The sequence below is a fragment of the Phocoena sinus genome, chromosome 16 (genome assembly GCF_008692025.1).
Source record: "Phocoena sinus isolate mPhoSin1 chromosome 16, mPhoSin1.pri, whole genome shotgun sequence".
In the NCBI taxonomy this organism is placed as follows: Eukaryota; Metazoa; Chordata; class Mammalia; order Artiodactyla; family Phocoenidae; genus Phocoena; species Phocoena sinus.
Window position 1 is genome coordinate 3,885,344 of NC_045778.1, and position 16,276 is coordinate 3,901,619.

The 16,276-nt window shown below is 42.8% G+C and overlaps 1 protein-coding gene across 2 annotated transcripts in view; it reads left to right on the top strand.

Moving 5' to 3' along the window:
- Positions 1–16,276, top strand: part of DISC1 (DISC1 scaffold protein) — a 347,039-nt gene that overhangs the window by 319,458 nt on the left and 11,305 nt on the right. For both annotated transcript variants that reach the window (XM_032609168.1, XM_032609170.1), the window contains one exon: positions 13,126–13,243. In XM_032609168.1, the coding sequence (XP_032465059.1) occupies positions 13,126–13,243 (118 nt within the window). The remainder of the gene's footprint in view (positions 1–13,125; positions 13,244–16,276) is intronic.

Here is a 16,276-nt window from a genome sequence, read left to right on the forward strand (position 1 = left end):
TCTAATTCTAGAAACATCTGAAGTGGTCAAAGGGCTTCATCTTTCGTCCTGACAGATGCAGACCTGATTCTCTCTCTTTGCTCTCACTTCCCGGCTCCCTTTAGCTCTCAGAGGGGCAGCAGCCTCACCAGCGAAGCGGGGTTGAAAGAGCAGGTCCTGAACTACATGTCTTGATAGTTCTTACACCTTGGAACTTATGAGACAACCCCTGGGGGTGGGTAGGAGTGCTCACTCGCTCATCAGCTGCTTTTACTCTTTTTGTCTTTGGGGAGAAAGGAAAAAGCTTGGGTGTGAAGAGAAATTCCACCTTCTCTACAATTTAGTATTTCGTGTTGCAAACCCATCCTCCTTAGCCCAAGAGTAGAGCAGTAGAAGCAATCAGGCTGCCATCAGCGTTGGTAATTGGTTGATTAATTAAAAAGCCAGAGAATCATAAAAAATGATACATGTGCATTTTAAACTTTTTTTTTTTTTAAGTTTGCTATAAGACCCAGGCTTTTTGTTTGTATAGGTCTTCCTGAATGGCTTTTCCCCTGGCCATTCTTGCAGAACCCTCACCAATAATGCATCATCTACAATTACCAGTTTGCATTTCTTTAAAGAGCACTGGAAATTTCAAGAACACTTGCAAAACAGTCCTCAGTTTCCCCCTCTCTCTCCCTCTCTTAAATATTGTTGAGTTTTCCCAAGGTTTTCAACTTGGTTTATAGAGACAAGAACTCCCCTTCTTTTCCCACTAACATTTCATTGCTTTACATAGTATTTATTTTAATTATGTAATTAATTTAAGTGCAACTGGGCATCAATAGTTTTAGAAACAGCTCCACCAATAGGATCGGAAGTTGGCAGGCTCACAGGCTACATCCCGGCCCTGGCCTTGGGCCCTGCCTTTGATGGGGGGTCGGCGGAGCAGAGCCCAGGACACCTGGCAGGTGGGAAGAAGAGGCTTCTGGGCCTTCAGTTAACTGGTTCATGCCGGTTCTCTCAGTTAATTAATGTTAGCTTGCCAGCCTGCTGCCCAAGGAGACTAAATGGACACCTCGGATCTGCTGCTTTCCCTTGCTTTTGGAAAATTACGAAACCACTTTCTTTGCTCCAGGACCTAACTGTGGCAGTTCTTCCACTAATTAAAAATAGTTCTGTGCTTCTGAAGAAGACAGCCTCGGGGCCCTGGGAGCCTCCTTCACCTTGGAAATTCCTTGTCACTCATTGATGAACACCGAGGGGTGGATAGAGGCTGGTCACCGGCTGGCTGGTGAGGATTGAGTTATGGCACTTATAGCACAGGCGGCTGGTCTAACGGATATGCAATGTTTTCCTTTGAGTAGCTGAGAGATGTTTAATCCAGGCTTTTCTGGAAAGTGAACTAACAGTCTGTTAAAAGCAGTAATTCTAGTCATCTCATAGTTGCATAGTTCACAAAAAACATTTAGAAATTCAAAAAAAGTTTAAGATGAACACAGATGAAAATTGGTATTTGATTCTGTCCTCCTTGTAGTTCAGTATTTCTGAGCAACAGGCCGTTGACAGGGCACATCCCCTGAAATGCAATGCCCCCAAAGGTGTTCTGTCTTCATTTCCTCATACAGAAAGGTCTTAGGGTTTGATGTCACTATATCCCCAGAATCCGAACCCTTGTGTTAAATAGAGACTGTTTTAGGTATTTGCTAATGCTATGACTCTCACTTACAAATAGATTTTTCCTCCGAAGATTCTAACAGAGTTTGGCCTTACACAACATTGGTGTAAAACGGAAGCAGACCAGATTCTCTCACGTGATCATGGAATAGGAAATACAGCTTCCTGAAGCTCGCCCTTCACGTGAACTAGAAACCACAGGCCAATGAGCATACATGAATTATCGGGCCATTTCTTCTTTCATCCGTATCCTTGGTTCTCTTAATGCTTCAGAACTTTTCTTTGTAATAAGCGTGCAGATACTTGAAGACAATTCATTGTTCGTTCTGATCTAAAGACATCTAAATATTTCGGATGCTTTCCTTACCACTGACAACATCTGGATGCCTTTAAAAAGAAACACCCACTTACTGAGGGTGTAACCATATAATTTGAATAGTTGGATGAATATGTATTATATGGAGTAGTAATGATGTACCGTTAGTGTCTTAACGTGTGCCGCTCTGTTTATTGGCATTACATTATGACCGCAGAACTCAGCATTTATGTGAAAACACGCATACTTACAAAAGCTATTTCAACTAGATGTGAAAGATATTCTTTGTGGTATTGGACAGGGGTTTGAGGTAAATATTCTTTATGTGGGCAATTAAAAAAAGGGAAAACCATATAACATTTCTGGAATGTATTTGCCAAGCAAATTTTGGAAAACAGCCCAGAGAAACATTTAAGGCTGTGATTTTAATACCGAACTAAGGAAATGCTTTAATGCATCAGCTAAGCTCACGGATGGTGGTAATCACATCTGGTTTACCTCAAGCTACAGGAGAGGGAATGAACCTTAACAACAGAACAAACACCATGAGCCTCAAGCCGTATCTTTGGTGTGTAAGGATGTATGTGCGCATGCAGGGATTTTAATTGATTTTTAAACTTAAGTATTTCTGTGGCTCAGCAGTCTGTAAATGCAGACTGCTCTGTCACCTGTCCTTCCTTTACGATGTAGCCTGTGAATTTCATTGCAGGAATGAGACATTTTTATGGATGGGCAACTGTTGCTGATTCCTTATTACATGACCGAGGAAAATAAGGATCCGAGGAGGGTAGTTAGACACAGAGTGGGATGTCCAAGGTGGGGACCTTCCCTTACACCACAGGTCCTGGCAATCATGGGAACTATTGACAAGTTCTTTTTTTCTTTTTGTTTTAAATTGAAGAATAGGTGATTTACAATGTTTCAGGTATACAACACAGTGATTCAGTTATATATATATATATATTTTTTCAGATTCTTTTCCATTATAGGTTATTATAAGATATTGAGTAGAGTTCCCTGTGCTATACAGTAGGTCCTTGTTGTTTATCTATTTTATTTTATTTTTTTTTTACATCTTTATTGGAGTATAATTGCTTTACAATGGTGTGTTAGTTTCTGCTTTATAACAAAGTGAATCAGTTATACATATACATATGTTCCCATATCTCTTCCCTCTTGCGTCTCCCTCCCTCCCACCCTCCCTATCCCACCCCTCCAGGCGGTCACAAAGCACCGAGCTGATCTCCCTGTGCCATGCGGCTGCTTGCCACTAGCTATCTACCTTATGTTTGGTAGTGTATATATGTCCATGCCACTCTCTCGCTTTATGTAGTAGTGTATATATGTTAATCCCAAACTCATAATTTATCCGTCCTCCCCTCCTTCCCCTTTGATAACTATAAGTTTTTTCTCTATGTCTGTGAGTCTGTTTCTGTTTTGTAAATAAGTTCATTTGTATCATTTTTTTAGATTCCACATATAAGTGATATCACATGGTATTTGTCTTTCTCTATCTGACTTTACTTAGTATGACAGTCTCTAGGTCCATCCATGTTGCTGCAAATGGCCTTATTTCATTCTTTTTCATGGCTGAGTAATACTCCATTGTATGTGTGTACCACATCTTGTTTATCTATTTGTCTGTGCTGACGGGTTCCTTAAGCACAGCACCCAGCACAGTGCATTTCCCACATGATATATAGACCTGAAGGGTACTTGTTGACTTCCACAGATTAATTTTTAAGTCATAGCAAGACTTCTTACTTCAGTTATCAGGCTTTTCTCGTTCTACTACTTGATGTCATTCCAGACATCGTACTGCCTCTGCCTTTAGAACTACTTTTGACAACATTTTAAAACACGAGCCATTTCAGTGTTTTTGATCCAATGCCTTAACCCAAGGTGGAGCCAGTCTGCTCAAGTGTGTGGCAGGTCACTGCGGACGGATAACATTTCTGAAAGTGTTGCTTTGTTAGGTGTGGTAGCCTTTCATAAGTAAAGATGGCAGCTACAGCAGTACCTACCTAACTAGCAGTTTAACCCAAACAGTTTCTATTCCAAATACATTTTCTCTTCGGGAAAAAGAATTATATATATAATTTCCTCATCACTCTGGATGTAACTAGGTGAGATGTTTTCACCAGATACTCGTTCTTATCAAAACAATTATTATTATAATATAATATATTCCCTACCCTTGGTAGGGAGCTTCAATATTTCCTCCAGTTTTAAAACTTTCAATGTTGATATTTTCCAAATTTCATAGGCAAGGGCATAGTCTTGTTTATGGGAAAATCACTAAGTAAAAAACTCCTTGCCGAGCCTGGCCCCCAGAGTCTGTGACTGTGGTTTTCACCAGTGTGTGCAGGCATCTGCTCAGGGTAGCAACTGAATGCATTTTTGGATCTGAGTATAGACTTTTCTAGATAAATGTTTTTAGAAAGTCATTTTAATGAGAAAATCCTGCCCAACAAAGGAAATCCTGTTTTCTCTTTTAAATCACGCTTCCCGAGTTTGGTGAGCAGGACAGAAATTTGACATCAGGTCTAATTCAACACAGCTGAAAATTTCTGCCCAAACGCTCAAAAGTCTACGGGTTCTGATCATGAGGTGAGTTAAGCAAATTCTCTTTGAAATATTGTCTGACCGAGTTAGGGCTACCAAATCAGACGTGTGTGAAGGGACGGTATGGAAGATTTAGGGCTCTTCCTGAGGCCGATAAAAGGCGTGTTTGTGCGGAAGGGCTGGGGCAGGCGCCTGGGACCTGCCGGCTGCCCTAGAGGCAAGGAATTATCCCAGGCAAGGCTGCTCTTGGCTGCATCCAGAGAAAGGAACTGTTCAGAGAGGTCTTACTGTCTCTGCCAGGCTCTTCACACTTGGTGAGAGGCGGCCTTGGCTAAGGCAGGCTGAGAAACAGCATCGCTTCCTCGAGACGTGGTGAAAAAGAATTCTCTATTCCTTGCTTTGACAAATGTGTCCTGAGCATCTTTTGAGAACTAGGCAGGTGGCACTGGAGCTCCAGGGATGGCAGGACCGCATTCTGCTACCGTGTAGCTGGGGAGACAGGCAGGTATATACATGCGGAAGAAGTTCTGTTCGTGGTGCTGGAGGAACACTCCTAGCCCGGAGTTGAGGTGGTAGGAGATTCAGGGATCCAGAAGCCTGCCTGGAGGGAAGAGAGAGGGAGCATTAGCCAGGCCGAGGAGGGAAGAAAGGCTCATTAAGAGGCCATTTTCCTGGTTCTGCTTCTTTCATTCTGGCGCACGGGGAGAATAGTTACTCCTAGGGCTAAACGATGGAATGGATGTATAGAAAGAAACAATAATAATTGGAATGGCTGGAAAGACTGCCTGATGGGACAAATTACTGGAGGGTTTTCAAAGCCACTTTGAAATGCCGAACAACCTGTACTTTGTCCATTCAGTATTGCAAATCCTACAAGACTCCATTTCAGCTAGGAATACCGATGACTTTGTAGTGGGTGATATTTTAATTTTCGAGTATCCGTCATGTAGTGAGGTAGGGGTTTTTTTTTTTTTTTTGCCACATTTAATTAAATAATAAAGTGGAAGCAAACGTTACCAATTTCACGCCGAGAAGAGCCCCGTGCATGAAGAGCTACTGGATGTGGTTCAGAGAATGTTCATTGGGAATCTAGCAAGGCAGTGCGAACGATGGGCAGTCAAAGCTGTCATATTCTTATTCAGAAAGAAGAAACTCACGGTCCTTCCCAAGTGACACTCCCCTGCTGTCTTCTGCTTCCAGCCTTGTGTTTCACGGGCATGGGGACCAAAGGTCCCTCGCTCATCACTGCATCCCACGTTGTCCTGGTTACCATAATCGCCTCTTCTAGGTGATGTGTATCCAAGTCGTGGAGGGACCACCTAACTGGGTGAGGGTGAGCCTTCCGGGAATCAGAGCAGACTTTGCAGAGTCCTGGGGGAGGAAAGGGAGGCGAAGAGACATCTTCAGGTGCCGTTTGCTTCTCTGATTTCTTTCTGTCATCACTTTGTAGCCCCCTCACTCCCACCCTGGGCCAGCCCAACGCAGATCCCTTTCTGTGTTTCCCCCCCTAAATCAGATCCAGAAGAAAGAGCTGGCTAGATGTGGGGAGACCTGCATCTTGGACCCCAACCCACCACTGTCCCCTTGTGTGACCTTCAGCAAGTCACAGGACTCTTGGAGACGCCTTCAATGTGTGTATAAGGAGGAACTCAACTAGATGGGGCTGAGGTTCCTAGCGCCCCGCCAGCTCCAATTCCCTCTGCCTCCAGGTGTGAAGGTGTTCAGGGGCGGGCTTGTGACATTCTTAGCAGCCCTGACTTAGGTGGCCCTTTGTAAATGCTGGCATTTGACATCCTGGGAAACAGGTGGGAGCGAAAATGAGGGGCTCCACTTTCTTGCAGTTACATCCCAAGCTGGGGCCTCCAGAGCAGTGCACCTGACTTTCAGGTCACTATTTTGGCTTAAAGAGAAATGCCGCTGTTTCTGAAGATCTATTGAAGGACAAGTTTTTTGAAAAGAAGTTTCCTTTCTGTTAAACAAGCAAACAAAAGCCCTTCAATAGCTCCTATTTGCCCTTTTATTTTTAACTTTCCACTCTGGCCTAGACAAATAATATGGATAAAATGAGAGACTGGGGTAGAATTGACAGTAAAGCTCCCTGCTTTCCTGCCAGGGGGTTCTCTGCAGAGTGAGCCCAAAACCCACCGGCTTAAAAGGACACACTTGAGAAAAGTGTTCTCACAGCAAGAGAGAAACCAGTGGTAACAGGCTTTATGCTTCCTGAAGAGACCTGCCATCCCGGGTGACTGTAGCGCACACACACACACACACACACACACACACACACACACACACACACACTCATATTCCCAGGAGGATGCAATCATTTAAATAGGGTGGCGATTTCGTCCTTCATCCCAGGCAGTGAGTGTGCCCCCAAGGGGGGTGTGAGATCCCGAGACAGGAATTCACTCGTGTCTTACCCTTCTGCCTCTTGTGATGCAAGCATTTTGCTGTGCCGTGTCCACTAAAGAGTCATTTTCCCCAAAGCTAGAAGGAAGCAAGGTCCCATTGGTTACATGGTCAGCGAATATGGTGTTCAGAATCTGCTCCTGCCCATTCGACCAGGAGCCAGGGATCTGGGGACCAGTGACCAACAGCGGTGGCCACTCATTGAATCTCTTTCTCGCACTCCTCGGCCTCATAGCACAGTTCTCAGCCGGCTCCCCACCCTGAGACAAGTCAGAGCATTAGCACTTCAGTGAACTTCAAGATCCGGTTGGTCTAGGGACTGGTGAGGGAGTACTTCCTGCTGGCGTTTGCAAAGGTCCTGTCCATCCAGGCAGGCTCCTGTGTGGGGTATACCCATGTATCCTGCTGTTTTAGCTACTATGGCTGCATAGCAAATCACCCCCAACTCAGTGACTTAAAAAAAACATTTATTATAGGCATGAATCCGTGGGGAGGGCTGTCTGCCCCGTAATGTCAGGGTGTTCGCTGGATAACTTGAAGGTGGAGCCTGGAATTGTCTGAAGGCTCAGTTCCTCCCGTACGTGGCTGTTGGCTGGGTCCTTAGTTGGGGCTCTCAACCAGATGCCTAGGCTTGGGCTTCCTTGGGCTTCCTCACAACATGGAGACTGGGTTCCAAGGCAAGTGCTCGGAGAGACATATCACTTGTTATGATCTAGCTTTGGAACTCAGGCATGTCACCTCTACCGTGTTCTTTCCATCGGAGGATCCCTAAAGGCCCAGCCAGGTTCAAGGGGGAGAAGTAAAAAGCTGTCTCTTGAGAGCAGAGAGGAAAGGTTCTGAAGGCCATACTGCTGTGGCTGCACACACACTCCGCCACGCCTGGGCACAGCATGGAAATGACAAGGAAGCTCTGCCCGGCCCCTCCAGGGTAGGGTTCACAGGCAGCACCTCTACAGCTTTGTCCACCTGATGCTCGTGACTCTGGTCCAGTCCTGCCCTCTGTGGACAGATGGGATTTCTTTGGATGGAGCGGAATTTTTCATCAGATTGATAAAATATGTAAATCTGCCCTCTCATCAGCTGTCACTTCTCAGCTTAGGTCTTAAACTAATGTCATTCCCAAGATTCCCTGTGAGAGCATTATGGTAAAGCCATAAACCACGCAAATAATACTCACCCAGGTCACACTCAGTATCCTTTCAATACAGGATCAGGGTCTGTCAGTAGTGGTTTGTGCAGGAACTTGATGGAGATTCTGTAACCTGGAGGAACAGCCCTACGAGAGAATGCCAATCAGATCTTCTGTTACTGTCAGAGAACCTTGATCTCGCCGAGTTTGTTTCCTTGTGCCTCTTTGCGCTTTTTAGTCTTTATTTTTTTATTGAGGTATAGTTGATTTACAGTGTTGTGTTAGTTTCAGGTATACAGCAAAATGATTCAGTTATATATAAAACATTTTCCATTATAGGTTATTATAAGATATTCAACAGAGTTCCCTGTGCTATACAGTAGGTCCTTGTTGGTTATCTGTTTTACGTAGGGTAGTCTGTATCTGTTATTTGCATACTCGTAATTTATCCCCCCCCCTTCTCCTTTGGTAACCATAGGTTTGTTTTCTATGTCTTGTGCTTTTTAATCTTTAAAATTGTTTTTAAAAAATATTCAGTTGTATTTCTTCCATACTTTTCCATTATGGCTTGAGTTAGTGTTCTTAGTAACTTTTTTCTTTATTATTTTTCAGAGATGTGGAAAATACAACAACGTATAGAAAAGAAAAGAAAATGTGCTATAATGCTGCCCCTTCAAATAATTGTTAATATTTTAGGGCTTTGCCTGTTTGAGTATTTCCTCATCATTAAATATTCTTGTATTAAAATGGTTTTAATGGCTAAATACAAATTGAATATACCAGGACTTATTTTAACTGTCCCCTTTATCGTTGGACATTTATGTTATTTCCTCTTTCTTGTACTCAATGCAATTACTTTTGTGTTACTAAAATAATAATAAATTATTATTTAACATATATGATAGACATTTTTCTATATTTATTTAAAATGATTAATAAAAATTATTTAAATTTAAATATATAAATTTTCTTTTTGATAGATTCCAGAAAGGGGAATATTGGATCATAGAGTATAAACAGTTAAAGTTTTGCTACATGGTCTTTAATTACTTTCCCGAATTCATACAATCACTATCAATTTGTACATAATTTTAAAAGGAAAATAGGCAGGGATTATGTGTTTGGAGGAAGATGTAAAGACATATTTTTTTTTTTTTTTTAAACATCTTTATTGGGGTATAATTGCTTTACAATGGTGTGTTAGTTTCTGCTTTATAACAAAGTGAATCAGCTATACATATACATATGTTCCCATATGTGTAAAGACATATTTTAAATGGATTTAATTCAGCTTAGATTTCTATTTGTTTTAGCCTTAAGATAAGGATTGAATCATTTGATTCCATCGAAGAGTGTTTTACATTCCTTGGTTCCACGTTCTGTTTCTATGCTCTTTTGTCTCTTTTAAGTGTATTCTCAGTCATGTATATTTTCCCACTAACACTGTATTTTTTTCCTTCGTGTATGACTTGTGGTTTCACTGCTGTCAATCATTTTTCTCCAGATGTTCTCTTTCTTCATGTCTCATTTAGTTCATGCGTGACTGTGGCGTTACTCATTGCCCATTGTCTTAACTTCCATGTAATTTGTCTACTCTGTAATTCTGCATCTTTGAATGATAATGTTACTACTTTTAGGATCAGTAAAATATATTTGTGTATGTGATTTTTACGTATTTGCTCTTTTCTCATCATCACTGCTATGGTCAGTTCTGAACAAACCTCCACGTATGCTTCACATGCCTTCTTGTGTAATTGTGTCCATTTGTCTGCAAAATCGTATGTTGTTGTCACTAGAATTCTTTTGTACATACATTTTTTTGTAGCTTATTAGACTTCTTCAATATTTACGGTAGTTATGGGTGGTTCCAATCAGCACTGTTTTCTCCTGATGTAGTTGATCATTTGGGAGATAAACTTTAGGGCATTCTGGAGTTGATATAGTGAATGTTAAATCACATATCTGGGTTAAATGGTTATTCTTGGACTCCAATTATAATATTATATAACTCATGGCCTCTAAAGACTTTTTAAATATCACCACACCTGGGGATTTTGTTGCTTTTGCTGGGCATTAATTGTAGTTTTTGTAGTAACTCTGCAGTTTAATCTGAATATCTATCTTAATTGTTTTTCCTATGCAAAATTCTTTTTAGTATGCCTTCTAAGACTTTCACCATTAGATGGGAAAATATTACTTTTACGTTTGGTTACTTTTCAATTCTGAGCTCACTTTTTGCTGCGTATTTATTTATTATATTTTTTATTGAGATATAACTGACATATAGCACTGTGTAAGTTAAGGTGTACATCGTGTGGATTTGATACATTTATACATTGCAATTGATGACCACTGTAGCTTTAGCTAACACCTCTGTCACAACACATACTTATCATTTCTTTTTTGTGGTGAGAACATTAGGTTTGACATAAATACGCTACCATGTGGAAAATAGATAGCTAGTAGGAACCTGCTGCATAGCACAGGGAGCTCAGCTTGGTGCTCTGTGATGGCCTAGTTGGGTGGGATGGCGGGGGGAAGGAGGTCCAAGAGGCAGGGGATATGTGTATGCGGATGGCTGATTCACTTCACTGTGTGGCAGAAACTAACACAACACTGTAAAGCAATTATACTCCAATAAAAAAAAAAATCTATTCTCTTAGCGGGCCTCTCACTGTTGTGGCCTCTCCCGTTGCTGAGCACAGGCTCCGGACGCGCAGGTTCAGCGGCCATGGCTCACGGGCCCAGCCGCTCCGCGGCATGTGGGATCTTCCCGGACCGGGGCACAAACCCGTGTCCCCTGCATCGGCAGGTGGACTCTCAACCACTGCGCCACCAGGGAAGCCCTCTTAGCATTTTTTAAGTATGTAATTCAGTATTGTTGACTATAATCACTGTGCTGTGCGTTAGATCTCCAGAATTTATTCATCTTCTAACTGCAAGTTCATACTCTTAACATCCTTTCTCCAACTCCCCTACCCCCAGGCCCTGGCGACCACCTCTCTACTCTCTGTTTCTACAAGTTCAGTTTTTTTAGATTCCACATGTAAGTGACATCGTACAATATTTGTCTTTCTGTCTGGCTTATCTCGCCAAGCACAGTGCTGCTTTTTTCCTTTGCCTTTATTCTAAGATTCTCTCTTTTCTTTCCTTTTTCTCTTGACATTGTTTATTCTTTTCTTTTAAAAATCCATGGCCCTCTAGATGCCAGGCATTACCCTGAGGCCCTGCCCACAGGGAGTTTACAGTCACTTGTGAGAAACTAATGCATGTCAGAATCTGCGCTACAGGTGGAAGCACTGTTTGGGGCCTTGAAGGAACCGCTGGGGTTCAGACACAGTTGGAGGAGGGGGCACAGGCAGGAAGACTCACGTGACGGAAGGCAGTGGGGTCAGTTCCAGGTGACACAGGTTTGGTGGTACATAAGAGAGCAGAGGGCACAGAATGAAGTGTGGGCCTAGCGCCAGGTGGTAGGAGGGCAGGGTTCCGACTCTGCTCTGCGGTGGCTTTTCTAAATTGAAATATAGTTAATTTACAATGTTGTGTTAGTTTCAGGTGTGCAGCAAAGTGATTCAGATATAGATATATATATACATATATACACACACATATATATATTCGTTTTCAGATTATTTTCCATTATAGGTTATTATAAGACATTGAATATAGTTCCCTGTGCTATACAGTAGGTCCTTGTTGTGTATCTATTTTATATATAGTGGTCTGTATCTGTTAATCCCAAGCTCCTAATTTATCTCCCCCTCCCTTTCCCCTTTGGTAACCATGTTTGTTTTCTATGTCTGTGAGTCTGTTTCTGTTTCATAGATAAGTTCGTGTCATATTTTAGATTCCACATATAAGTGGATAAATGTGATATTTATCTTTCTCTGTCTGACTTACTTCACTTCGTGTGATCATCTCTAGGTCCATCCATGTAGCTGCAAACGGCATTCTTTCATTCTTTTTTATGGCTGAGTAAGGTTCTATTGTCTATAGGTACCACATCTGCTTTATCCATTCCTCTGTGGACGGACATTTAGGTTGCTTCCATGTCTTGGCTATTCTGAATGGTGCTGCTGTGAACATTGGGGTGTGTGTTTCTTTTCGAATTAGCGTTTTCTCCAGATATGTACCCAGGAGTGGGATTGCTGGATCATACAGTAACTCTATTTTTAGTTTTTAAAGGAACCTCTATACTGTTCTCCATGTGGTGGTTTTGTACAGGAAAGTGACATAAAGAGGGCTCTCTGCTGGTTCATGTGTAGAATACAAGTATGAAGGGGAAACACTTGAGAAGGAGGGAGCTCCCAGACTTGGCTATTCATTCATGGAAGAAATGAATGCCATGTGCCTACCATGTGTCTGACACTGTGCCAGGAGCTCTGGACCCAGCAGCGAGCAAGACATCATTGTCTGGGCTCTTACGGGGCTTGACATTCATTGTTCCTGCTTTTATGGGGCTTACGCTCTGGTGAGGGAGAGGGAAAATCAATACCTACGCTGGCAGTGGCAGCAGCTGTACATATAACACACACCTCGTGGCATTTAAATTCTCCTCAATATTCTAGCTTTCAGGGACTGTGACAGCATGCAAACAGCGTTCAGTGTCCTATTAGATTCCTGTACCCCTAGAGGAACATCTCTTTGTTCTCACAGGTCAGCTCAGTTGCTCTCGTGACTTGCCCAGTCCCTCTTTGGTTAGCATTCCTATTTTAGTGTGAGTTTGCCCATGGATGCAGCTTGAAGACCCAGGCTTCCCCTTTGATAAATCCACTTTAGGGGTTGAGGTACTGGAACTAGGTCTTTGAAATGACCGGATGAGGGAGGTCAACTGTGGAGCTATGTAGACACAGCTTATCATTCGGTAACAACCTGAAATTGTCATTCTCAAGAATGACCTCCAGGGAAGACAGAGGTTCTGGCATGATTCTAATGGGGTGCAGGAGCTGGTGCAGCTCTGTAGGGGAGTCTTCCCTTTGTGGACCATTGGATAAATCACAGATGTGTTCACAGCCCTGAAAAAATCTGTAGTTTGTGAGTGATCTTTTTCTTTTTCTCTGGCCAGGAATCTTACGTCCTTTCCGCAGAACTTGGAGAAAAATGTGAAGCCATTGGCAAGAAATTATTATACTTAGAAGATCAACTTCACACTGCGATCCATAGTCACGATGAAGATCTCATTCATATCCTTTTTTTTCTTGCAGATTAAGCACCTGTCAGGTTATTTTGTAAAAGAAAGTCTTAAAAAATTATACCGTTTCCCCATGCCTCAGCAGATGCAAACAGACAGATACTCCTGGTATTTAGAGTTCCACACACCTGAGATCCCTGAGATTATTCAGTATGCGATGTTTCTCTCTAGTTTTTGGTAAGTCAGCATTTTTGATTATTAAACCTGACGGCTAAAAATTAGCAGTGCGGTTCAGACAAGCACACAACGAGGCCGAAGAAAAGTGTAGTTTCAGGGGCTGTGAAGCTGGGTTTGTGGGGCTCAGACGGTTATGGGTCTGACTGCCTCAGTTTTCCAGGGGCCTTCTGAATACTGAGAAACCCAAATCCATCTTTGGTTTTCTTTTCCATACAATTCTGCCGTATAACGGGCAGGAGAGTGTCACAAGTAACAGGACTTTGGATCGCTCCTTTGTACAAGATTCAGTGCATTTCCTGTCACGTCTGCAAATAACCTTTATCAAAACCAGTTGCCAGTGACCAAGATGCACAAGAATCTACTGGCTTAGGTGGAGCACTGAATCACATGTGCGTGCGTTCCGTTTGTCCCTGCCTAGTTCTTTCGAGGGCAGGTGGGTGGGTGCAAGACGTATGGAGGCCTATACAGCCCCATTCTGTATCTTTTCGGTTACTTAATCGTAAGCTGACACTCCTCTAGGTGAAAGTACATCTCTGTTCATTCATCCTTTCTGTTCAGTAGTGTGACTTTTATTAGATGTATTTGTGAGAAATGTAGCTATTTTGGACTTTGCTTCTCATCGCTGTCTTACTTTTCAGAATCCTCGTGCTTACCATGCTTTATCGGGAGCCTGTGTGTGTGCGTGAATGTATGTGTATGTTTAAGGAGCTTTGGATGGTCAAGGATTAATCTTAATCACAAGTATTCAGATCCACGGTTTAATGACAGATTCAATGTTGCGTTTCCTTCCTCCTTACAAACTTAAATCTTTTGCCTTGCTTGTTAAACTTAGCAGGAGATTTTTTCAACTTAATCCGTGATTATTTTCACATGGCTCAAGGTGGATTTTTAAAAGCAGACATTCTGTTTTTGGTAACTCCCTGCCCCTTACAAACTGGTGTTTAAGCTCTTATTAAAAAGTTGGCCAAAGAAACAGCAGAAGCATTTTTTTTCTGCACTTTTGTTTATTCCACGTTCATGGATCACGCAGAATTGAGCAGTTGTAAGGTGGCACGGCCTCCAGCAGATGGGCAAGTAACCGGCTGTGAGTACCTGGGAGCAAAGCCCTGCAGACGGCCAGTGCATACAGAGGGGTTCCTGGCTGCAGTCTAGCAGGTGGGCTTGTTCCTCAGTGGGAAATCCCTCCAGTTTGTGGTGGGCTCAGGTAGCAGTTCTGAGAGCTGCAATCAGGGTCTGTGTTAGTCTCTTGTTTAGAAATTTTCCAGAAGGTTAGTTTGATTCTAGGGAATGGGGTTTTCTCCTGAACAGGGTTGGGTGGTAGGGAAGAGGCTGAGAAGAGACAGAGCTGTGTATAAATAAGATGCTTTTAGCACAGGGTGATCAGCTCGGTGCTTTGTGACCACCTAGAGGGGTGGGATAGGGAGGGAGGGAGACGCAAGAGGGAAGAGATATGGGGACATATGTATATGTATAACTGATTCACTTTGTTATAAAGCAGAAACTAACACACCATTGTAAAGCAATTGTACTCCAATAAAGATGTTTTTTAAAAAATGCTTTTAGTTTTCCCACAGCCAATCCAAGCCAGATTCAGGAGCGGTGGGAATCACAGAGAGTGGATAAAACCTCTTGAAGCATCTGTAAAGTCAGATAAAGTGCTTGGTTTTAGCTAGAAAACCATTCTCAGTGTCTGTCACAAGCTCAGACACCCCGTTTATAGCTGAGGTTTCAAGGTAAGTTGATTCAATCATTTTGTAATAAATCCTTGAAAGAACTGATTGGTAACTACACAGTGACTTATATGGTCATTTAATTCTAATAAAACTGCCGTAGACAGATAGGGATTATTCTTCCTACTTGATAGTTGAGAAAACTGAGGCTTGGAAATTGCGTGGCTGGTCCGAGGTCATTTCTGGTGAGGGGGCAGAAGCATCCAGCCACAAGCCCCATGGTCCTTCACGGCCAATCAGGAGGCAGCTATGCCTATAAGTAGCTGGACAGGCCTGTTCTGTGGAACATACAGTTACTATAAAAATATTAAGCTATAACAAAAGTTGTTTAGTGAAGTTACGTGTATTGAGAATTTTGCTGATCCTTGCTGAGATAAGTGAGGATCTAGAGAGGACATGTCAAGCCGGGGTTGGGAAGCACTGCTTTAGATACTGCAATCATTCCCCCAGCAAAAAAAACCTCTACACCACAATATGGATTTCGACCCAGACTTTGCCCTGAAACCGTGGCATCGTTCTGTGTCACGGATTGACAGTAAATACACAGAAGGTATCTTTGAATGCTGACAAAGCATAGTTTCAAGTGGAGCTCGGTGCCCTACGTTAGAAAGACATATTTACAAGGCTCTGCGGAGGCTTCTTACACAAACCAAAGCCCTTGTTTCCAATGAGAACTTATCTAGAGATTCCAAGAGGCCGCTGAAATCCTCTGGCCAAACTCCGACTGGTTTGTGTTTCCATTCTTGATCAAAGAGACAAAGCCGAGTGCAGTTGAAAGAAACAGCTTGCCGTCAGCAACAGGAAAGAATTTCCCAGCAAGTGTAACATTTTGGTTTGATTCCATGAAGGGCTCCGCCAGAGCCTCCTGTTCAAAAGCTGCGGAGCGAACGTGATTCATGTGCGTCCTCATCAGTGTCTGTGTCCAGAAGATTCAAGCCTTGGACACTCCAGATGTTCATTCTCCGAGTGGAAGGCACGGAGCTTTGCAGAAACCGTTTCGTGTGATAGGGCCCTGGTAGTGTGGCATCAGCAGAGGGCGGACCAGTCAGCAGCAGTGGGGTTGAGTTTCCCAGCAGATCCTCTGGGCATCCTGACTTAACATCAAGGCCACGGGCAAC